The 26,061-nt window shown below is 37.5% G+C and overlaps 1 protein-coding gene across 2 annotated transcripts in view; it reads left to right on the top strand.

The window, feature by feature from the left end:
- wfs1b (Wolfram syndrome 1b (wolframin)) overlaps window positions 1-26,061 on the top strand; it is a 32,353-nt gene that overhangs the window by 1,663 nt on the left and 4,629 nt on the right. The window contains exons 2-7 of one of the 2 annotated variants that reach the window (XM_006629671.3): window positions 241-462; window positions 15,340-15,422; window positions 19,117-19,261; window positions 20,017-20,190; window positions 21,622-21,702; window positions 24,406-24,551. In XM_006629671.3, the coding sequence (XP_006629734.2) occupies window positions 246-462; window positions 15,340-15,422; window positions 19,117-19,261; window positions 20,017-20,190; window positions 21,622-21,702; window positions 24,406-24,551 (846 nt within the window). In that variant the 5' untranslated portion in view covers window positions 241-245. The other variant, XM_069190215.1, reaches the window with a different exon arrangement.

Genomic DNA, 26,061 nt, shown 5'->3' with positions numbered 1-26,061 from the left:
CCCACGTCCCAGAAGTGGATAAAGCCATTCGAAAATGAATGATGGGAAAACCGAATTTAGCTCTGATGTAATAAAGTGTTGGAAGCAAGAGCACTTAATAAATATCGCAGTGTTAGTGAAGTGAGTCAAAGTCAAGAAGTGTCAAGATACTGTATGTTTTGAATGGAGAGTGGAGACATTCAGCACTGTACAAAGGAAACAAAACTGGGGATTTAGTCTGTGTTTGCCTTTATCTTTCAGACTAGATGGACAGCGGCCCGCCCTCCCCAGCCCATCAGCCTCAGCCTGGCCGGGCCCAGGCTCAGCAGGGCCGGTCCCAGCTGAATGCCTCCAGTGCTTTTGCGGCTGTGGCAGCAGCTGCCTTGCAGGAGGAGAAAATGAAAGCCAGTCCTTCAGCAACTAGAGAGTCAGCTTTTCTGCCTTCAGACGGCGGCTTCGCAGGGTTTGGAGCTCAGTCAGAAGGTATGAGTCAACAGCTTTGGTTGGTATTTAAGAACAAAAAAAAAGGTTAAGAGTGAGCCATTCGGCCCTATTTGTTTGCTAAGCAGCTAGTCGAAGCGAAGTTCTATATCCAGTGGTTTCATGAAAGAAACCAAAGTATTAGCTTCAATGACATGGCTGGGTATCGTGTTCCATACTCCCTTAACCCTTTGGTTAAAGAAATGTGGAACAAGTAACTCAGTCTTGTTGTTGAATATGGTTTTTAGTGGATGGGAAGGGGGGATTGTTTGAGATTGGGATGTTTCCAGATTAAAGGCGGGGTCATATTACTGACATTTTTCCTGTTTTCACACTCCTTTTATATGTTTGCATATAATGTAATGCCGTTTGCTGTTCTTCTCAAATTAATAGGAAGGGGAAATAGTCCAGCAAACACAATTTAAATTTTTAGTTTTACACTGTGCAAGGTTTCTGCAGCATTGCAGGGTTTTCTGAATTTGAATTGTTGCAGCCCTTATCAGAAGCAAATGTTGGATGAAGAAAAATGTATGAGATTAATAGACAGTTATGAGGATATTGATTTTTCTCATTGACATATCTGCTTCTGAATTTAGGAATGTGGTGATTGTATATCCCTGATGGCTCTTACTTCCATTATGAACTGGAAAGACAGGAATGATTGCTTACTGAAAAGATTCTCTCATAAATGTGCTCTTAACTGATGACGGTATTATGCAGGGAAGCAGAAGAAATAGGAGACTGTTGCTGAGAGCAAGCTGCGCAGCCCATTTTGCTAATCTGATTGTAAAAATGTGTGCTTTTGTTTTAGAGTTCAGCTCCATCTCATATTTGTGAGCATGAAATAGGTACCCTTTTTGTAAAAAGGTTAAATCTGTACCCAATTCCTAACTTCTAATATAAAAATGAAATATCATCTTTAAAAATAAACTTGAAACCATTTATTAACAGACTTTATTTTCATTTAAAACTCATGAGTGGATTTCTGAGGATCATTTAATGTCACTCGACCTTTCCTATAGGCTATGGTGTGACTTACTGTAGCAAGCAGTGGAATCCATGATGAAAATATTGTTTCTGCCAGCTCAATGTCATAAAGATGTCAAGTATCACATGGGAATTGTGGTTTTTGACATTTTTGCACAGAGATATGAGAACCATATAGAGGGCTAATTTGTGGTAATCCTTCTAAACTTCTGTTACTTTATTGCTGAAGTGTCTTTTCTACTTTCTGTGAAAAGATCTGTATTCAGTTCGTAGTTTGAACTCTGAGTACTCACTGCAGGCCTTTATTTGTAGACTTTGTTTCTGCTACTGTATGCTCCGTGCCATCAGAACAGATTTTTCCTTTTGTGCTGTAGTATTCCACAAGGAGCTGTACTCCATGGTTACTGAAATAAGATGCACGTCAATTTGCCACACTTTTACTGGTGCAGATGAAGGATTCGATGCTCGACCCTCCTGACAATTAAGTCCGTGTGAACCCGCAGTTAGTCAGATTGTTTAAACCTGAGTTGCTTAAACCAGACTTTGCCTTAATGAAACCACAGTTACCCTGAAGCCGGCTATCAGGTTAATTCTATCCAGATAACTTGAGAAAATCCTGAATTAGTTAAACCTGTTTCGTGAAACAGCCCAGATGTGTGGGTATCCAAATAAAGCCACAATGTGTGTTAGAAGTGGAACCCTGATTCAGTGGCCAGTAGTGGTCCTCCAGGCATTTGCTACGGCACAGCAACTTAATTAGTGGCCATCGTCATGAAGCCTAGACCTCCCCATCCCTAGATTTATGTCCTTTATCCTCATATGGCATGACTGTGAAGCAGCAAGGAGAAAAGCCTGGGATGAAATTACCATCTGGAACACATATACATTTATTCAATTATTAGAGGCTTTTTTCTAAGTGACCTACAGTAGCATTTGGTTAAGATGGAAAGATGCATAAAATAACAATAAAACCACAACAAAACAGCAAGTGCAGTATTATGTGACTGCTAGGATATTGCAGAATGTTAAGGATTTTCAGTGCTGCTTGACAGGAAGATGTAACAGAAGACCATCAACAGTCAGTGATGGTTAGTCACAGGCCTCTGGCATTAAGTCTATGCGGAAGAGATGAGATTCCATACCACAGAGATGAGATTTCTGGAAGATGGTGAATGAGTCCATGGTTCTGACTGTTGCAAGTGGGATGTTCTAGCATGGGAGGGGGGGTCTCCTCAGAGAACATCTGGGCCTAGGACTTGCAGTCCCTTAATGATGGCATTGCCTGTCAGCCTGAGAAACTAGATTGTAGTGCCCTAGTGGGAACACGGTCTGACAGTGGAGGTTGGCTGTTAGAGATCCCTTGAAAGCCCTTTACAGTGTTTTCATCTGGTGCAGGTGTGAACGAAAGTCAATGCAGAGAGACAAAGAGGGAAGTGAAACATGAGGTACTGGCCTGCTGCAATTTTCTGTATGAGCTGGAGTCAGCCGCTGGTACATGCAGGCCGTCCTGCCAGAAGGGTGTAGCAATAGCTCATAGGTACAGTATGTGATGGCAAATGTCTGGGTGAAGAGTAGAGTTGAGTACAGTAGGTGGTCATGGACAGACATTTCATATTTCTATAGAGCTTTCAGTCCGGCAGCGCTTGACCACCACCCAAAACTCTGCCCTCTGTGGGAAATTGGATGGTGAGTTTAGAGAGAGATGCTCCCTCTTCTCAAGAGAATTAGACTTGTTAAATAACATTAAATGAGTTTTGGAGTTGGTGCTGAAAGGAAGCCATGGAAATAAAAAGGAATAATGTGGAAATTTGTGAAACAAATTTAAGATAAGCTATTTTTTATTGTTTATTGTGACAAAACTGTAATTTTGAAGAAATTGCTTCACATTTTACCAGCGATTAAAATCGACATACTGTATTTGCTAGCATGTGAAATATAAATGTGCTTACGTCTCACCACCTTAAGTAATGGTTTTAAGTTATTTAAGGATGCATCATCTGATCTAGAGAAGTGTTCACTCGTGATTTTTTAAGTTGGTAAAAGTTTACCAGAAAAAGTAAGGTTTTATACTGTACATCTGTAAAAATCAATAAATGAGTAAATTATATGTCCATTCATTTTCTTTGCTATTTTTTCATAAATGTGATATATCCTGCAATATGTTCAGTATTCCGTGTGGACCTGCATTATTACAGTAATTTATTATGCTCTTTATTCTGGTAATGGGATCTTGAAAAATTTTCCTAGGAGATGGGTTATAACTTCTACTGTGTTTGAAGCATGTAAGATTTTACTGCATATATTAGCACTCAGGTAGCTGCCCAGACATACTTAAAGCTCACAGACTGTAATGGACACTTGCTCTTCTGAAACTGCAGCTGCTGTCCAGGGTTATAGTTAAAATTATACTGAGTATCTTTCATCATCCCTGAAGAATCTTCTGCTTTTCTATATGGCCTTGCAGATATTTTGATACTGAGGTAAATTTCATAACAAAACAGTAGTAAACTAATAAAATGCTTTGGGAATTTTACATCCTTTTAAATTAAAAAATTTGACACTGTACATGTCACACAAACATCCATTTAAATATGTCCAAATGTGCATGTGTAGTATTTAAAGCGATTACATGTTCTCTTAATTCTTCCGTTGTACGTTCAGAAAAAAAGAGGGAAGACAGGGACACCAGGGACATGTTAAAACCAGACCACAGGGCTGAAGTTAAATTGTGCCAGAAATAAGATCAGATAGAGGAGCTGTTAAATCCATTTGCCAGGTGTTTGTACAATACCTCTTATTTCCATATTCACTAACATGTATTATTGTCACTTATTTTACAGACTTAATGTTTTGTATCTCTGAAAAATCATCAGCTACAGAATCAAAGAATGAAAAGATCTGAATTGGCTATTTGATTTCTTACTTGGGCCTTTTTTTTACTAAACTTAATTTGAATCTGAATTTTAAAGTAGCTTTTTTAAATAGGAAAATAACACCATGTAACCTGCCTTATGTTTATAAATAGCATTTGTCTGTAACTCAAGCATATATTGGAGACCGGCAGTTGATGGAGACTTGGCATATAATCTAGCTTTCTGGAATATTACTAGCTAACAGAGGATCAAGACCTGCTTTTAAATATTATTAACCTGAAAATATACACAGTCGGTACATATTTGTAATTAAGCGAGAATAATGAAAAATTGGTTTCATGGGGTTAAACAGTTTTATCTATAACATTTAAATCATACTTGCTGTTTCTCAATGCTGCAGCTTTCATGAGGTGTGCGCACAAAAATCTAACCACAGACAATCTTCTGTCCGCCTTCTGTATCATATAAACATTTATTTTTTCTTTCCATAACAAATCTAAACAGAGGGTTCCATAGAGAAATCTAGACCTAATGTGTTTGCGGACAATACACACACATTCATCTTATTGGAGACCAAATGTAGTCTTGGAGACAAATAAAATTGCTTGACTGAATGACATATAAATAACAGAAGCTAGGTGACAAAATAACAGTGATACAAGTGAAATCTTTAACTGCATGTCTCCTTATCCGCCTCCGTTCCAAACAATAAAAATAGGAAGTCTGCCCTCCAACAAAATAAAAAAGAGGAAAAGCAGGAATAACTCCCATAATTCTCTTTGAAATTTTACAGATTCAACAATCTTCCAAGTCACTAGGTAAGCATTGGGGATGCCTTAAACTATCTAAAACATGTCGAAAAGAAATCCTTATACAGCATCAGAAGAAATGCAAGGGGGTCAAGTGTTTCTTTGGATGAAAAAGTTGGGAAAAAATACTTCTGTTCACAAAGAGAGTAGATGGTTATTCCAAAGCACATCCAAGTTGACCCCAACTTGTGCAACTAAGAGTCTATCTTAAGTGAATTCAGTATATAAAAAAAAAATACATCTACAGTAGGTCATAGGCAACGATTGCTGGATATATTATAAATGTTGTTGGGGGGGAAAAAAGGCGTTTTTTATTGCAACCTATCTGTTTCATAAACTTTTCTCTGGAAAAATAAATGGACTCTGTCGACCTGCATGGAAAACTTACACCACACTGCTCTAAGACAAAAGACTGGACCCCATCCTCTCTGATAGATTTACTGACAGTAATCTGAGTCACAATGCAACACAATTCCTGAATGAAAGGACCAGAGACTGTAATTTGCTTCAGAAGCAGTTTTATAGCAGTGTAGTAGAAAAGCTTGAAAATAAACACTCGGGATTTGTAAGCACTTTTGAATGATTGATCTTGATAGACCCTATGTTCCCCCTCCACTTCCCAGCCCTGCTGTACCAAGCTACACAGGGATTGTTTCTTTTAAGTGCCTGACTGGATTTTCTCATTCACCTCCTTCAGCAGTAATGCTGTGCGACTGTAGTCACAACAGGAGCAGTCCTCCGGCTCAACAACCAGACTCATCTGTTTTTCTGTTTGAGTGTTCATTTTTTTTTCTTTTTCCTTCCATTTCCTCTCTTGAGACCAGTTGCAGTTTCTAAGAAGGTAAACTGACATCTGAGCATTTACGTCTGCACCTGTCACAGTAGTCTGTGAGCTTGCTGTCATCATTGCAGCTGTAACACTCAGCCCCTGCTGCAACAACAGATTGGCCATTTAGCTAGCTCAGGAGTGAAAGGACATCTTTCAGTTTCCTCTTATTTGCAAAGGAAGCAGCAAAAAAGGCGATCTTTTTAGAATAACTGATATCTCAAACAACTCAGAAGAAAAACATTTAGGTGAAACAAAAAATAGCAGGGCGACAGACAGAGTTAATCCACTGTTATCTCTGCACAGCTGATTTTATTTAGGGCTAATCAGAATCACTTCAGTTGATGTCAGGTGAAGGCAAATTACCTTTGTACATGATTTGGAATGTCATTGGTTAAATCTGAGCACAGTCACAACCGCCTTTATAAAGGTGTGCACACTTATTCCTAAAAATCATCTGTTTTGTTTTTCACTTAAATATTGATGGTTACAAGATCTTATTAAAGGCGAAAAAGGTCTGACCTGATTTGTCTTGATTTCAGCCTTTACATCAGCAAAGGCTGACATTCCAATAAGGATGTGTAGACGTTTGCTATCCACTGTACATTCTGTGATGGATGAAAGCATTCTGCAGGATACACCTAGCCCTGAATATTTTTCGTTTTCGATTTTCACCCCTTTCAGGTAAATTACTGTATAACAAGGGCAACATTTTGTTTAGAATCTGAGTGGAACTGACCTGTAGCCTTAGTATTCCATGACATTTCTGAGACTGCCCCAGAGCATGTTCACCTTTTGTCATGTCTTGTCATCTGATTTCACTCGGCAGCGCCCTTCATTTCCACGGGTGTGTGAGCGGTAAGGTTCAGTTTAATGTAGGGTGAGAAAGACATATGGCCCTTTTTAGGCCTAGAAAGCAAGGCTAAATTCATAACAACATTAATAATACTAATAATTATACTTCTACTAGTAGTTCCTTGCTGTTTTGGGGTGTGCTTTTTACATAAAGGATGGGTTCATTACAGAAGTGGTATAACTAGGCTTATAGCAGTGAATGTAATCAACTTGCTAATGAGTATATCAGTTTGGGATAGAAAATTAATTGCTTTTTGCTAAAACAGACTGATAAATATTTAAAGAGTAGTTAAGATCTCATTAGAACTAAGTGAGGGTGGGCCTGATAAGTGGTGGGATGGGAGACCTAAAGAAATTCCGGGTGATTGGTGAGCTGGTGGGTGGGACTCTGGACCCGAATTTCCAAACCAGTGGTCTGGCATGTAAACGAGAATACTGTGCTGCAGGAGGTGCTGTCCTTCGGAAGTGATGCTAAACCATACTGACCTTTCATGGTCACTAAAGATACCACAGCAGTCTTTGTGAGAATTTAGATGTCTTGACTTAATTTCGTACGACACCTGCACAATCTGGTCTACTTTAAGGAGCCTCTTAATTCAGTCCTTGAAGCTTTTTCTCACTTCTCTACCTGATCTGCTATATAGTGGTGTAGCTGGCGCACAAGCTCTGGTGCTCAGTATGTGCAACTCAGGTGTATACTGTACTTAAATTGTGGAAGAAGTTGGTATCTTGCTAACTGTAAAAGCACTTTAGGAACTTTTCTAATGAAAAGTGAAAAATGCTTTATATTGAAATATATCACAAGCTCATTAATGGTCCTAAGATTGTGTTTCTTCACTCTGCCCTACCCCATAGTGCAATCATCTGATGTACGTTTTTAAAGTATTTCAGACCTGCAGCTGGCAAAGATTATTTTCAAGCCAGTTAAAACAGGTTTTGTTTTCTATATTTAGCCCACTCCTTCTAATCGGTAAGTGTGAGTTCCTTTTTTCCAATCTTTATTTTTAAGAAACTGCAGAAAAGGAATCACTTAGTCTTAATTTTGCGCCTGCTTTCTGGGGGGTTTGATGCAGGATTTTTATCAAAAGGGAATCAAGTTGCTCATTTGAAGATTTGTGCTAAAGAGTTTACAGTGCATTTGTAGAGAAAGAGGTCCTGAAAATACGTTAGACCTCTCAGAATATACCAACTGTAAATGTACAATATTTATTCAGTTAAATTTCATTTTAATAGCTTTGAAGTCTGTCACCAATAGTGATTAAAACTGACTGAATGTTTAATATAAGCTTTTAATAGGAAAATTTGATTATTTATTTGTATGCATCTTAAAATATAGTCTATTGAGTGTTCTGTGTGCACATTTGGCATCAAGGATGTTAAACCTGTTTACATAATGCTACTTTACTTTAGAGGTAATTTGAATTACCTCTCAGCCTTATTTCTGTGTTGTAATGGCAGTGACCTTACACCAGGGGACAACATAAAGCTGCAATTGAGCTTGCTTGAGTTGCACTCGGCTTGCCAGAATAGGTTTCGGCTGCTTGGAGACCCTGAATAGGATGAAGCAGTTAGAAAATGAGTGGATGGATGGCGCTGCATTCATTTTCGCAAGCATGTACTGCAAATGGGTATGTTCAGCAAGTAGAAGCTCTTGATATGGAAAACCCCTCCCTTGGTGAGAATAGTCTCTCTTTGAAATCATGCAATTAAGATAGTTCAGGCGGGTGGCTGCGTCAGTGTGCGTAGTTTGCAAAGGAACAAGTACAGTAACAATGCTGAAAAGAAGTAAGTAGACACAACCTTTCGACTGTGGAGCCTTCCTCAGCTGTGAGGCTGAAGGCTCCACGCCCGAAACGTTGTGTGTTCTTTCTTCTCTTTTTAGCATGGAATAAACCTATACAATTAAGATGTTTGTGTATGTTTTTTAGTATAACAAAGTGTATGTGGTAGACTCCGGCACGTTCACGGGTACAGGTCTATATCTGTGTGGAACATGGAGTGTGGAACATGGCGTGTACATCAGTGGCTGTACTTTGCATTCAGAACAGATCATTCAGATCACGCAAGATGTTGTGGGTGTGTATACCCTTTTTCTGTTTTTAATAATTTTTTGAAGTGCCTCCTTAAAAAAAAAATGTAATAATGTAAAAACATGTAATATGAGATATTATACTTATATATATATATTTATTTATTACATGTGCTGTTTTTAAAAATCTGATTTTAAACAAGACCTTGTAGAACTCTTTTAACGCTTTTCCCCATGTAGGAAGTATTCAACCAAATCAGTTTCAGTAATCTAAGAGGATTATTGAGCTATGCCTGGTTTATCATTTTAGCTGCTGATCAAGTTCAAGTTATGGTATAACGAAATGCTATTTAGCTAGCTCTCAGATGATACACAGTACAAAAAAAACCAACAACAATACAATTGTATAATAAAAGTAAGACGGAGACAACAGGCAATGTGCAAAATGACAAAAAGGTAACAGGTAATATGCAAAAACAACATCAGATGTGCAAAAACATGCATTAACAGAATGAAATAAATGGCTAGAAATTATGGGGAGTGAACTTTTTTTTCATGTAAGGTAGAGGTAGATTTCAATGTGTGAGTTTTTGGTAAGAAAGAAGGCACTGTGAGGTTCAGATCATAGGTGAGAGGTGATTTAAGTATGTTCAACTTTAAATACATGAGATTTGTCCTGTAGACTTATATTTAAATATTAATATAAACTAAATATAATATGTCAAATGTGAATTTAATTATTCAGAAAGATATAATAATTATATGATTCTTTATTTTAAAACATTATTGCTAACTGGTATAATAATTTGAAATCGGACAATACTGTAGTTCTTGGTTAACTTAATGACAGTACAGTGCAGTTTATTATTTAATGAATAGGATTTTTCCTTTAAAGACATGAATCTGTTAACATACTGTTTGGAAATGCTATTTTTATGAACTAAACATGTGTAAAAAATATTTATAGAAATATGGTGTAGTCTGTATGATCTTGATACTACATGTTATTAAATATATAAACCACTGAATACTCTGTAGACTATTACGGTCTGACAAAAATTAGCTTTTTTTCATATGAGGCTATTATTTCCTTAAATTTATGGAGTACTCTTCCAGATCTCTTAACAGTGTTGGTACTGTACTTTGCGCAGTGTTTAAGATCTATAGACCATAAAATTGTCTGCGTAAAGCTTTTGGATTTTAAGTGTATTGGTGGATCCACAAAGGGTGTTTTCTTTGCATTTTGTTGTAAATATAAAATAATACATTTCTTTTGAAAACATTTTTTCACCTCCAAAACAAAAAAAAAATCAATGACTACAGTTACATTTTATCATGTGTAGCTCAGTCATTCGGGGTGCTGTGAAAATTGTGGCTTTAGTGTTAAGTATTCATTTTTGTCTTCCGGAGCTTTGAAACATGTTTGAAAATTACACAAATACCCACAGGGCATCTCAGTGTTGGTTACTAAAATCGCCACGGGATAAATTGTTTCTGCAAATATAAATCACTACAGCTTTTCCCATTGGGAAATAAAAAAATCACTCTGCAGAGTTTCTGAATAATATTTCATTGTGTACATAAAGGCTACTTTCAGGCAGTATTACTGTACTGACATTTCTATTACAGTCGCTTGTTTGCACAAAGGCATTAACACACACAGATAGACATTCATTTCACAAACGCTGAAAATACATCAGTCCCCAAGATAAGTGGTTAATGTGCAAGAACTGCACTTTTTAATGTTCCCATGAAGATGAGCCTGTTGTAAAAAAAAAGGACTGTATTCTGTACACAAAAAAATAGGGATGGCATGACAGGTTCAATATACAAATATAACAGTTTTAAGATTTTTTCACAAGAAAATACAGTGCTTTCATATTTACCTCGGGTACATTTCTTAGAATTTTAGAGGAAGATGCATCTAACTGATTGTGAAAAAATTGAAAATAATACAAAAAATAAAAGCATTGGTAGGAAATCTTACCAAGGGGAATACTGTCTTTTCTGACAGAACTCTCTATAGAAATGTGTTACTGAAAGCAAACTGGGACAGAGAAATGGATGCCCCTTTTGTACTAAAAAAAAGGAATTGAAAAACAATTAATAATCAGCTGGCGGGGAAATGTTTTTTTTTTTTAAACTGATATTTCCTGTCAAAAATAAACAAAATACTAATGCAAAATTATAACATGTACAGGTAGTGGACAAAAATGAAAACACTCATGTAAAGTAATCTAAGGGGGTGTTGGGCCAGCATGTGTGGCCAGTATGGTCTGAACAGTAATAGAGTCTACCAGTGTCTGGAATTCAGCAAGAAGGATGCGGCTCCATTCTTCTACAAGAAAGCCATTCAAGTCGGGCCTGGTTGATGGAAGTGAAAACGCCGTTTGAGGTGTTGCCCCAGAGTATCCCATAAATGCCTAATTGGATTCAGATCTGGTGACTGAGAAGACCATGATATAATTAAAAGATTGTTACATTTAGGGGGTGGGGGGTCAGTGTTTGCACTTCTCAAGGTCCGAGAAACATTGAGTGGGAATGGAGGAGTTTAATGAGCTGTCAGTTCTCCGAGATATAATGATCAAAAGGGATCTTCTGGGCAGTTACTCGAGTTAATCATGGTAAGAATAAACATTGAACACCCAGAAAGATAGGATAAGAAAACACAGGAGAGACAGTCGGGTTTAGACTGAGAGGTTGACCAAAAGCATGAGGGGAACAGAGATACGAGGGAGATAGGAGGCTGGATGACCCTGTTAAACCTTAAAAGACCAGATTCTAGGTAAGCATTTAAAGTAACAGAACTCTGATTTTCTTTATGAGGATTTTCTCAGGCTAAAGACCTTCTCTTGTTAGTGATGCATTTTTAAAAAAGAGAAATAGGTTCCCATTTACTTTGGAGCCTCCGGATTTATAGGAAGGGAGATTTTAGTCTTGGCTGTATTTTGTTTTATTTAGGACACAGGATTATTGTTCCTGTTGACTTGTTTCTGCATTATATCGCATTTCTATATAATGTACCAGGTTAGCAGTCTGGATTTTCTGGTGGCGGTGAAGACCTAGACCTCCAAGATGCATTGTTTTATAAATATTGTATCTTGTGTGTTTTATGCTGTGTAGAATTGTTCGTTGGTTATCTGTGTAAATACATATCTATTTGTCCTAGCTTTCCTTTCATTTTTACTCTTTCGCCAGAGCTTTACCAGAAAATGAAAACTCAGGTGCCTCAAGCTATACGAATCGCTCAGGTGTATTCTTTGCATATTGGTGACAACTGGGGGCTTAATTATTTGTTAGTTATTGATTTTCCCACTCTGTGTTGCATGCTTTCTTAACCCTCTATGCTGTCAGTGTTGTGTCTATCAAGCCATTGAGCGAATGCACGTTCTCTGTGGATAAGGGCATTAACAGGAAACAAATGCAACAACATGGGGTGAAGATGATCACTCAGTACTATTAAATTGCAGCTAGCGTTGACCTTGCCTTCCAAGAGAATGGAGGAACACGAACTATGGCAGGAAAATGTGCTTGATAACATTTTTATCGAAAACATGTTTTTAACGTGTTTAGCGAAAAGAGTAAGGGCGTTACCCCGGCGTCCTGGCCAAATTTCCCATTGGCCCTTACCAATCATGGCCTCCTAATAATCCCCATCTATGAACTGGCTTTATTACTCTGCTCTCCTCCCCACTGATAGCTGATGTGTGGTGAGCGTTCTGGCGCACTATGGCTGCCGTCGCATCATCCAGGTGGATGCTGCACATTGGTGGTGGTGGAGGGGAGTCCCCATTACTTGTAAAGCGCTTTGAGTGGACTGTCCAGAAAAGCGCTATATAAGTGTAAGCAATTATTTATTATTATTATGGAACAACAGAACCCTTCACTGTTGAAGCCAAAGCAGTCAGGGCTGTAGAGGTCTTTAGGTTTGCATTACATGTTCACTCATCTGATTGTTAAGAACGTGACAGAGGAGGATTCATCTGATCATATCACATTCGTTCACTTTTCAGTAGTCCATTGCCTGTGCTCTTTGTATCACTGGGCTCACAAATGTGCATCCCAAGGCTAGCATAGTGGAGCTCTTGGGGAACCACATTGATGAAACTGAGGCTGTTTGCTCCCCTGGTTGACATCGTCAGTCAATTGATCTGTAGCAATTAGTGAAGCATTTACAGTATGTCGTTTGCAGAAGAGGCCATGGAGATGGCAGCAGTAGGGGGTGCCAGGGATATATTTCATTGCAGAATGAAAAAACAGTTTTCCAAGAGCAGTTTCAGAGATTGTCCTGTGAACCATACCACATTAGTCCAAGATGGGGAGCGTGGACATGAACTAATATAGGCCTAGAGAAATGGGGGAAATAATATTTGAAGTTAAATCAAGTCTATACTTGACCTTAGCTTGTAATTTATGAATATGATTTTTGAAAGTTAAAGATTTATCAAGCTAAGTGCCTAGATATTTATTAATTTTGACTTGTTACCACTTTGTTTTATCTGAAGTAAAAATTGTGATTAATGGAGCAATTTACAATATTTAAACTTAAATAGCAGAAATTTAGTTTTCACAATTTAGACAATTCTATTGAAGTTGAGCTGCAAATCAGCCATTAAAAGTGACTTGTATAGATGTAAATATAGATGGAGGACCAGGATAGAAACTTGTTGGTCTCCTTATCCGACTTAATGAGGTTGTAAAACAAATCTGTCAGAGTTTACACCCTGTATCCTAAAACCCACATATAGGGTGTAACAGTGACAAAAACCTTAAATACATTTATTAAGGGAGCTGCACAAATAATACTTTTAGCAAGTTATGATAAAATCATTGAAAACTTTAATCGCTACTCTAATGTTCATGTCTGGAACAAAAAGCAGACTGGACATGACATCACGTAAAATATAAGTGCTTTTAAAAAAGACAATAAATGCCTTTTGGTATTTTTTCTGTTACTGTTTTTGCATATACAGTATGTCTCTAGAAAGGTGTGACTTTCATCCTTTTTGAAAAGGTAGAAAAAGTGTGAACTGTGAGTGTGCTGGGATTTCAGCTGATTTAAAGGACTGTTAATAAGAGGCTCAGTGGAGCACAAATTGTATACTGTAGCCAGCATGTTGTGGTATAAATAGTTCAATACAATCACTTGTAGTAAAAAGAGTTCAATACAATCACAGCTGGCAGATTTATTACTTATGTTTTTTTATAAAGCTGATCTAGTACTTCTTATTCAGTAACTTGAAGGGGCCTTAATAAGCATTATGAAGTATCAACCGCCAAACATGCAATTGCCATCAATGAAATGCTCATTAAATAAATTAAATATGTATTTTTTGTCGCAACATTATTTTTCTGTATAATTAAAGCTGCTAAAGAGAAGGTAATGATTTGTTCTTTATAATTTTCTTTATTGGGCTTGCTTCGCAGGGTAGGAATTTGTTGGCTTTTTTATAACTTCTAGTGGCTTGTGTGCATTTATTTCTAATTAGTCAGAAGGAATGGCAGTTAGTTGGATTCATTATAATTTACCAAGCTAGACTCTTTAGCATTATTAAAATTGACCTCTTGGCGCTAAACCAAAAACTATTGAGATATTTTCCTATAAATCCCATACATTTGCCTGTAAGTCCCCCAACGCTCAGTCAGTGTTGCCGGTCACTGTTGCAGCATTTGGGAAATGGCCAGCTAAAGACACATTGTAATTCATTTGAAACATGTATTGTTTCTAAATGAATATATTCAACCTTGCTGGGACTGGAGGACTAGTGTCTGTTTTAATCTCTAGGAAATAAAATACAACACCTCATTTCTGTAGGCAGCCTGTTCCTTGGAGGGATATTGTTTACTCTAGCCCTACCTATACAAGAGATGGGGCAGGTGGCTCTTGTTTGAGTAAGAAACAGTCCAAAGGCTTTTTCCCTTCAGAAGGAGATCTTTAAAAAAAGCTGTCATCATTTAGCTGCATTCACTCTGCAGGGGGCATAGTTGACACAGTCTGTTTTTTTTATTGATTTTCACGTGCTCCAGTACTGCTGTGCTGGGCAGATTTGATTTCTTGCTGCGCTTAAAATTGCTGCATCTGTGGAATTTTTCTCTCCTCTTTCACTGTGCTTTTTCAGAACGTTCCAAATATAAACATCAATACTGCCTTTCTTCTTTTCTTATTGCCCGCCTTCTGTGTTACAAAACATGTACCCCAATTACAAAACATTTAATGTAAGTCCCATAACAGTATTACAATATATAAAGCTGGTAATGGCATTTGCCTCTGTACAAATGCAAGCCAGTGTGTGCTTATGGCAGCTACTGTGTCTTAAATTTATATGAATGAATCATCCTATGCGATTAGAGATCAATTACTATCTGCTTAAACGAGCATGAAGTTCTTATTTATTGCTGTCGTGAATGTATGGACGAATACCATAAAATCAGTAATCTGGATATGCTGTTTTTCCTCTGAAAAGGTTGTAAAATATTTAATCCATTCCTGCATAATTACAGAGGCTACAAAACAGGAGCAAGAGTTCAACTTTGAAGAGCAGGAAGAGAAGGCTAAGGCTGGAGACCCAAAGGCCCAGACTGAAGTAAGCTATCTTGGTTTTGGATAACAACCCTTATGAACAGTACTTGTTCAAGAATTGAAGGAAATATCAGTTACAATTATGTATAAAATTAGGATTTTTATTTTTTGTATGTGCGTGTGTTTACTTATTCCATTGTTTCAAATATAATTGAATGCTTTAACCCACATAGAGCAGAGATCTATCAATTCCTGCTTTCCCACTGCTCCTGGTTACAGAATGACATAAGTATTAGCTTTCTTCCCCATCCATGTAGGGTTATAAAGTGAGCAAAAATTGCCTGATAGACATTCATATAAAATATTTTCCTTATTGTGTCAGTATTACAGGTAACCCTTCCAGCTATATGGATGTAAGGAGAAGCTAATTGATTGAGAGAAGCAAGATATATGCAACACAATAAGTATGGTCCAGCTCTTATTTTTTCAATTAAATTCATTAAATTTTATTTTTTGTGCATTTCCTATGCATTGCAGACAAGTCTTGCTTTAACAGTTTGACGTTCATGGCTGACATACCTTCTGGATGCATCATCCCTTAGTACGTCAGTGAACTGCCAAGTCATGTTTTTTCAGTTTTCATTTATTTTATTTAGATACGTGCCAAAGAATGGAGAAATAGAACTATAAACTCTTTGCTTTAAACAGGTAACTCTTGAATATGATACTCAAATGTTTTTCTTGCTCTGTGCAAATAAACTTTAAAAGTAAAATGGTTTACACACTGTCTCCACATTTACAGAACTGTTGAGAGCTTGTTTTAGTCTACCATAGTTCATGAATGGCCCAGTGAAAAATGATAATACTGACAGAATTTATTCCATTTTTCCTGACAGTGGAAACTGTTGAGGTCTGTTATTGTCATTATATTGTTTTCTGTGATCATTGCTGTTATACAGTTCAGGCGGGTAGCTGCGTCAGCATGCATGTCTGCAAAGGAACAAGGAATAGGTTTATTCCATGCTGAAAAGAGAAGAGAGAAAACACAACTTTTCAGCTGTGAAGCCTTCTTCAGGTGTGAGAATGACAGGGCAGACAGAAAAGGTTAAATAGGACAGAAGAACAAAAACTGGGAGAGGGGAGGAGGCAGGAGGGGCAGAGAGGCCACTCAGGTAGTGCAAAGTACAGAAGGGTGAAGAAAGATGTGAAGTCAAAACCTGCATGAGAGTAGAGAAGATTACATGAAAACAAGTCAGTCATTGAGAGAAGGGGGAAGGTTTGAACCTAGTTTCAGGATGAGTTTCTGGCCCGGGTGAGGGCCCTATCAATAACCTGGGTGGGGTATCCTCTGTTGATTAAAAAAGAATACAGTTTGAGTTCTTGGTTCTGGAATCCCATGTAGTCTCTGCAGAGTCGACGTAGCCTGAGGAACTGTGAAAAAGGGAGAGTTTTTGATGTGAGTGGGATGAAAAGAGCTGTACAGGAGATAGCTGTGTGAATCTGTGGGTTTGTAATAGACTGAGGATGAGAGTCGTGGATGGTTAACAGATACATTTATTTCTAGAAACGGAAGAGTGGTGAAAGATATGTTAACTGTATATTTGAGGGACTGTATTGCTTTTATACAGTGCTGTCCATAAGTATTTGGACAGTGAAAGATATTTTGTTGTTTTGGCTCTGCACTCCAGCACATTGGAGTTGAAATGAAACAATGACTATGAGGTTCAAGTGCAGAATGTCAGCTTTAATTCAAGGATATTTAGGTCTGTATTGAGTGTCACTGTCCAAATACTTATCTATGTGCGTTTACTGTATACTATATATTTTTTTTTATTTTCAGCAGTATCATTCACCAGGATCTAGTATCATTTACAGTTTGTTTCCATTAGCACTTGGTATTGTAAAGAATTGCAAGATTGTCAATGGGTTTAAGATTGAATATTCCACTTTGCTGATTTTTTTACTGCAGAAGATATTTGTGAATTAGGCTCTAATAAAAAAGAGCTTCATGCTTTTAAGACTTTTGAATGTACAAGCTTAATAGTTGCGTGTTTCCATTAATGTCTAGAAATCTTGTCACAAGTAGAGCTACAGCCTGCCGTGTTCACACAGCTCTTTAAATGCATTTTTACATTATGGTGGATTAGCGGTGTCATTTTCAGCTGAACAAAAAGGGACTTGAAATGAAGAAGTCATGTATTACTTTGTCATTTCATGTAAAGATCAATAAAAAAGCAGTATTAAACATTTGTGTTAAGACTCAGTTTGAGGCACTAGATTGTCGATGGCATTTCTCTTTTTATCTTTTGGGTAAAAAAGGCCTGTCTTCAGCATATTACTTCTCTGCTTTAAAAGCGGAAGTACTTGAGACACGGCCTGAAATAGCTTCTTTATCTGATAAACCCTGATACCTATTTCTTTCTAATAAAACTCTTTCAGATAATAAGATTGCCTCTCTTGGGTTCCTTTTTGTACTCTGCTGAGCTGTCATATGTGTTTAAGAAGCAAAAACTGAATGTGAAGATACTTCTTCTGCTTTGTGGGATTTATTTTAAACTGTTTTAATAAACCTGAAAAGGAAAACCTGTCAGAAATATATTTTCTTCTGCACGTTTACAAATTTGTATTTTTATATTGCCTTTTTTGAAATGATAAATTAATGTAAAGTACAACTTTATCTCAGCTATAATACTTCTTAACCCCCATTACTGGCATCTAAATAATTTACATACAGTATATACACTAGTTCAAATCTCATACTGTATGTTACATTTTAATGCCTGTTTATATGCAATGTCTTTCCCATCACGTATCTTTTCATGAAATACATTTGCACTCTGCTGCACATCTCTGTTATTATAGTTTAGTTGGTAAGAAGTGGAGGGGTGTTTAAATTGCTTCAAATTTCTCCTGGTGGGCATACCTTGATTCTAAAATGGTTATTTCAAAATTCTGAAATGTACAGCATTCTCTGCTAGCAAACTAAGCAAAAGTATGATCCCTTACTTATGTACCATTTCAATTTGAAGTATTTTACCATGTCCACCATGTTTACCATGAATGAATGATATATCTATTACATTGGTAGGAATGGGGTTCATATTCAGTATTTATTCTGTATTTACGAGGAATAGAATAACAGGAATAGAGGAGGAATAACATTGATATGTTCTCTGTCACATAATCAGACCTAAAATACTAGATAGGAAATTGTCAATAAAAACATTTAATTTAATTTGGCTTATCTGGAAGCTGTGTATAATGTAGTATATTGGCTTCAACAACATTCCTGGGTAGCTTGTTCCATTTTCCCAGTAAAGAAGTGTCTCCTGTTCTGCTGAATCTCCACGATGACCTTTCATGTCAAACATTTTAAAGCACTGTACTACATACTGTACAAAAAAATAAATTTCCTGGAAAAATATCTGCTACAGACGGAAAGATTTGTTGCAAAACTGTTTTTTTTAACATGAGTTTTAAAATCAAACAGTAGAGGACCATTGCATTTTGTTTCTGCACATGTAAAGCTGAATATGTTCAAGTGGTAGAAAGTTCGATCAAATTTCAGAATGTTCTGTCGACTTCGATCAATTTACAAGAGAAAATCAAGCCTCAAAGCCCAGAGGGTCTTCTCATTCAAGTCACTTATGTTTGTATAATGTGCGCATGTGGTCTAAGACAGAAAATACAATTGAATTTCAAGGCCTGCCCAAAAGAGTCCCTTAAACGTAACATTTCCATGTCTTCTGTCGTTGCAGATTGGCAAATATTACTTGAAGTTAGCAGAGGAGAAGGATGAAGAGCTCAACAATTGCAATGCCGTAAGCTGGCTTCTTCAGGCTGCAAAAAACGGCAGGAGAGAGGCCGTTAAGTTGTTGCGACGCTGTTTAGTAGAAAGAAGAGGTGTGTAAATTAGCCGAGTTTATGTTTGCCTTATACCATTGTTTGTGCATCACATCTTGGGATGGATGTGTTTCGTGGAATTATGTCATCCTGCTGCTTTGTGGCTCCAGATGTTATCTACCGGGGTCATTTTGAACATGTTCCACTTTAACTGGAATGATTCATGCTCCGGCCATTTTCTGTAATGGTAGCACTTATTTCTGACATGTTGGTATTGAAACGGCAACAAACCCTTTAGCCAGCATCATTAAGAAACATTGCGTGACCTACGTTTATTTTTTCCCACGTATTTCATATATCCGTTTGTGTTCTAGCTTTTATGGCTGACTTTTTATTGTAATTTAAAAAGAGGGTTTTAGAAACGTTTATTGGTCAGGTACAGAGAGAGAGCCCTGTAAAGTGGAAGTGAGCACCCCTGATGGAGAAATTTGAAGAAACACAAATAGTCTTTTAATAAGGGTTCATCATACAGACATATAGACATCATGCAGATATTTGAACTGTGGATGTTGAAGTACAGTATGGAGTGAAAATGTGACAGTTCATCTATAGTGCTATAGTTTTTTAAAGTGCTGTAAGACATGTGATGGGCACTCCCCCTTATCACTGCATAACAAAATGAAGAGGAAGCTAAAACCTTACTTGTGGTCTTGACAGCATGTTGGTGTATCTTTCGACAGGAAGGCAAACGTATACAAACAATATATTTTTGAGCTGTGGTGTCATTAGTGACTTTACTCTGTGCTGTTTGTAAGGAATCACAACAGAAAATGAGGAAGAAGTGAAGAAACTGTCTTCAGAAACTGATTTTGAACGGGCCGTGAGGAAGGCTGCACTAGTGATGTATTGGAGATTAAACCCCGAGCGGAAAAAAAAGGTCGCAGTGACTGAGCTTCTGGAAAATGTTGGACAAGTTAATGATGACAAAGGTTTGCAGATACTGTTTCATCTTCTATAAGACTGCCTAGTCTATTTACAGTTTGAAGTAACTTTAATGCCTTAGTACATAAAAGGCTGTACATAATTACTGAAAAGGGCAACTCCATGGGCTCGTACATGATTCATCTAGTAAAGTACGTCATGACTGGTTTTCAACAGGTTTATTTCAGTAAAATAAAGATACCGATCTTCAGTACACTGATTGTACATACACAGTACAATAAAAATATAATTTAAGATAAGATAAAGTTATCTTTATCTCATGAGTTCACTGCCGTTTGTTTGTGAATTTATGATTGCTTTTTGTGCATCTTGCATCAAATAATATAAATGCCATATCAAAATTAATGGTTTGTTAAAATAGTGTGTGGGGCAGCATGCTAGCACAGTGGTTAGCATTGCTCCACTTTTTGGGGTGCTATCTTTTTAATGTTCTTAAACATTGGGGATTTTTTAATGTTCTCCCTGTGTTCACATGAGTTTTCTCTGGGTGCTCCGGTTTCCTCCACAGTCCACAGACATACTGGTAGGTCAATTGGCTTCTGGTAGAATTGGCCCTGGTGTGAGCGTGTCTGTATTTTGTGTCTGTGTGTGCCCTATAATGGACTGGTGTCCTGTCCAAGATATATTCTGCCTTGCTGCTGTTCTGCCGGGATAGGCTGTGGCTCCCCCTGATATAGTGGCTAGAAAATGAATGAATGAATGGATGGATGATTGGTAGTATTATTTATGGTAGTATTTTTTCCACCTGAATTCCTAGTACGGTGGAACGAAGTCTTGGTGGGGCATACTGTTGACTTAGTTCAGGTGGGTAGCTGGGTCAGCAAACGTAGGCCGCAAAGGAACAAGTAATACGTTTATTCCATGCTGAAAGAGAAGAAAGAAAACAACGTTTCAGTTGTGGAGGGGTGTTGCTTAAAACTATTGTGTTTCCATTCTTCTCTTTTCAGCATGGAATAATGCTTACCACTGCAATACTATGCCACCCTAATTTAGTTGCCCCCTTTATTAGATTAACCAAAAAAAAGAAGAGAACCTACCTAATATCAGCAACTAGAAAAAAAAATCACAAATTAAAGTAAAAAACACAATAAGCCATCCTTAATGATCTAAATCTGCTTTTATTCTGAATCTCCTTCTACCCCTCAATCACGACCGAAACACTGTGTTTTCTTTATTCTCTTTTCAGCATGGAATAAACCTATTACTTGTTCCTTTACTTTTAACTTAGTTCATTCACGTGTCTTGCATGCTTGTGTGTGGCTTGTAATCCCCGGATTGGTTTTAATGGACTTTACAGGGCAAATATAATTACCTTTAGGTAGCAGGATTTTATCCACTATGTGCAGTGTTCTCCTAAAAACAAACGCTAACTCTTTTTTGTCTTTTTTTTGTTGGGTTACGATTGTTCCTGTGCCCAGATGGAGCTGCCAAACCGGGTCCTGTTCCAAAATCTGTACAGAAACAGAGAAGGGTGCTGGAACGCCTTGTCAGCAGCGAACGTAAGGCTAAGAGTGATTTCTGTAATACGCTTTCACCAAGTCTCTGGCGGAAACATTTGAAAGGAAAACGAGTCCCTCCTGTTGCAAAATCTCAAGCACTTAAACTTCAGTTACTGACTTAAGTTGGAAACGAGAGTCAGCCATTTGGCCCGTGTAGCCCGTTGGATAGTAACGGTGAGACAGGACGCTGTTCTCCAGCTCGGGGTAAAAAGGGGTAAAAAGCAGAAGACCTGGTAGCTCTACAGCAGTGGTTCTCAAACTTTTTGGACCAAGTACCACCCCTGATCAAACCGAAGCATCCAAGTACCACCTACAAGTCATCTTCTCATAGGAACCCCAGAAATTCTCAATGACCAACATGAGCGGGCGTGTGCGCACACACTCACATACACATATAATAAATATTATAGTAATAAACTTTATTTGATATAGCACCTTTAAAGGTGGCTTCTCAAAGCGCTTTACAGAAAAAAAAAAACAGGAACAACAACAATTAAAAATAAACAATAAAAAAGCACCATTTCAGTGAGTGGGGTGAGCCTGTTTAGTCGAGCAAAGAGAGAGTCTAACAGATTTTAAATCGTCAGGCATTTTCTTGATGGCAAAGGTCTCGCGGTGAATGTTGCAATGCGTCCATTAATTTCTGGAGCAACCTCTCTAATTTGTGCAACTACACCACTGTGTTGGCTTGTCATTGCTCTAGCACCGTCTGAACAAACTTTGACACATTTTATCCAGTCGATGCCATTCTCTTCGATAAATTAATTCAGAAGCTGAAATATGTGCTCTCCTGTAGTTCCTGTTGGTAGTGGCTTACATAACAGAAAGTCTTCATGGGATGTACCCTCAAACTCATATCTAACGTAAACGAGGAAATTGGCCAAATCGACTACAGACTCATCTAATTGCAGTGAAAAGCATGTGCTCATCTTAACGCGCAATATCAGCGTACTTTTGATATAATCTGCCATATCAATAATTCTATGAGTGACTGTGTCTTTCAGAGGGGGCAGCAGGTCGAGCTGTTTAGCAGCTTTTTCTCCACACATAATACGTGTCAGCTCTTTTGCCAACGGTAAATAAGGTTCTTCAAAAATAGTGTGGGGCTTACCTGCTTTAGCAATCCGCAAGCTTGCACTTTTCCCCATTTCCGTTTCAGGAGTCTGTCTCAGAAGTTAAAAAGTTTTTATTTCATGCGCATGGGAGTGAAACATGAATTTTTCTCAAATGAACCTAGAACAGTTCTTAAATATCTTTCTGTTATCTATCACAGTTTTCTGTGCTCACAAGATTACGCATTTCTATGCATTCCTGTGTTTACAACATTGGCATTGTACCAAAATGCCACACATTCTTCTACCTCCCTATTAACTGGAGATAAGTTTTTTTTAAATACAACTGGTCACTTGTGTTCGTAGCATGCATTCCTATATAGAATTACATTGTAGCTCGTGTGTCCACTCAAGTATTAGCGCGCGCTGTATCATAGTACGTAGACTGCTTATTCGACTCGTACTAAAATAGAAAATATGAAAACCTGTCCTGATTTTTCAGTGCACACAACAAAGTTCCAGGGTCATATGGCGTACCACCTGGCGGTACTCCATGTACCACGAGTGGTACGCGTACCATAGTTTGAGAACCATTGCTCTACAGGATCAAGTTTGCTCCCCTCCAGTCTGCCATTCTCTGAAACATCCACATTTTAAATTCCAATCAGGAATAATAATAATAATAATAATAAAAATAAAATGTATTTGCAGTGCACTTTTCATAGGTAAAGTGCATATACAATTAATAAACCATACTGTACAATACAGGATTAATTCCAACTATATGGTGATAAAACAGCTCTGAGTCAATACAGTAAGATAAAATCAGGGAGCACCAAAGGCTTTCTTGTACATGTTTTTACTCGTGATTTCAATGCTGCCATGGACTGGCCTGCATTAATTTCATGGGGCAAGTCATTCCAGAGATGGGGAGTATCTGAACAAAAACCACAGTCTCCCACAGGAGCTTAGTCCTTGGAATGCAGAGTTTGAATTGGGATTGAAAATAAGTAGACCTGGAGTTCCAGCTCAAGGTCTGGAGTTAGAATAGTCCTTAAGATAAGAAGGGGTAGTTTCGTGAACACAGCAGCAGTAGCAGCAAAATATTAAGGTCAATTCTGAACCTCCCGGGCAGCCATTGCAGTGGATGCCAACACGGGTATAATGTGAATCTCATCATGCTCTTCACTGTTAGGAATGAAAAAGAAGCTTAGCTAAAAGCTCCATAATTATTACAGATGTTTGAATGGTTATGACAACCTCTATGATAAAGTACTGTAAATAAAATGAAGGTAAAATGAAGTAAATACTGTATCTGTTCTTCATATAGTTCACTTCCATTTCAATCTCAACAAATCCACAATGCATTTATCATGCTGATCAGGTTATTAGAATTAATTGTGAAGCTTTTAAAAAAAAACAGCTTTTGCTGATGTAAACTGCCAGTTTGATTAAAATATGTTTTGCTCTTTTACCTAAAAAGAATGTGAACCTCATTCTAATTGACTTTCACACATCATAATGAAGAGCTTTGGATCACAGGATTATTCTGTGAGTATCAAATTGTAGTTTGTATATGTACTTCAAACCCGTGATCTTGTGTTTCTCTGAACAAAGAGAACATCCCCCATTTTTTTTCTTTATTTTCCAGCCAGCAAATACATTGCTTTAGATGATTTTGTTGAAATCACCAAGAAGTATGCAAAGGGCATCATCCCGTCCAGCCTGTTTATGAGCGATGATGACGATGACGACCTGGATGGGAAGGGCCCTGATGACCTGCCACTACAGCAGAAGGTGATATTTCTGTCATAGTGGCCATAGAAAACACAGTGGTATTTAAGACAAGTGCTACAGTATGGTACCTTGATGTGTGCTCTTAATTAGATCCAGGACTAATATAATTGACCTAAATAGTATTACAAGGAGGTACTGTAGCTGCATCAGCATGCGTGGGCTGCAAAGGAACAGGTAAAGGTTTATTCCATGCTGAAAAGAGAAGAAAAGAAACACAGCCCTTTCGGCTGTGGAGCCTTCTTTGTGTGTGATGTTCGGGTCTTGACACCCGAAGAAAGCATCAAAGCCGAAACGTTGTGTTTCTTTTCTTCTCTTTTCAGCATGGAATAAACCTTTACTTGTTCCAAAATGGTATTAACTGGGGTCATCAAACATGGCTCCTATAAACAATTTATCTCCATTTCTCAACAATCTAATATTATTTTGGTGTTTTTTTTAAAGCTGTCACTAGGAATTAATGGAATGCAAATATTGTTTAGCTTTGGTTCTTTCACAAGACTAGAAACCAAACCAAACTAAACCATCTAAACAGATTTTTAATTCTTCGTCTTCAAGGAACAAAATATCACACTGATTAAATAAAATTCCTTTGATACAGGAGTATACTGTATATACATTTTATATGGAACTCCTTTCATGGTTATATACATACTGAATCTTCTTCCCTTGAACCAGATGTGCTGCTTGGGATTTAATAATGTACAGGACCTTATAACGTCCAAAAGATAATGGCAAAGAACCTATCACAAAGCAGTGCAGACAGATATTTGAGGAGATGCTAGATTGAACATGATATACTGTAAGGCCAGATGTACAGGATCCTACAGAAGGATTTTATTTTCTTTACTAACCTTCACTTCTGCATGTTATCAAACCTCAATTTAAAACTCATAAATGAATACATTTTTGCTCAAATGAACCCTTATGGTAATGTTAATATGCGTGTTTCATTATAAGATCATCTTACTTTTTTACAAACTGCAAAGTAAACTATGTCTTCCTAATGAGCCCTAATTAAGTGCCAAACAGCTATTCATGGCTGCTAACATTTATTTTATGTACTGTCAATAAATGAGAAGTCGTTTTAGATGGATATGCTTCTAGAGTTGTAAAACAACCACAAATAAATGATATTCACATGCCTTGACGTCTTGACCTCTTTTGAGGTCTGTGAGTATCCCTTATATTATGTAGGAGGTGCTTTATTTTCTTGAACACAATAAGTGAAATTTTCTTTTCTGTGCGCCTGCGAAAATGAAAAATACAAAAGTTGTAATTTTTTGTCCCCTGCATAATACAGGATGTTGCAAGGATATATTTTTGTACATTACTTCTTTAAATGATGCCAAATTACAGCCACGATTGATGGCTTTTGACAGGGAAAAGAAACTGGCATGAAGTAATAAGTTGTGACAGATGAAAGAGCAGTTGCAGGTGGCTCTATTAATTGTGACGTTTCTTAGTTGGTCTGGCACTGTAAATAAGCTTGTGTTTCTGTGGAGTGTCACAT

This window comes from Lepisosteus oculatus, chromosome 1 (assembly GCF_040954835.1).
Source record: "Lepisosteus oculatus isolate fLepOcu1 chromosome 1, fLepOcu1.hap2, whole genome shotgun sequence".
In the NCBI taxonomy this organism is placed as follows: domain Eukaryota; kingdom Metazoa; phylum Chordata; class Actinopteri; order Semionotiformes; family Lepisosteidae; genus Lepisosteus; species Lepisosteus oculatus.
The sequence above is the reverse complement of the archived record's forward strand: the minus strand, read 5'-3'. Positions and strand labels throughout refer to the sequence as shown.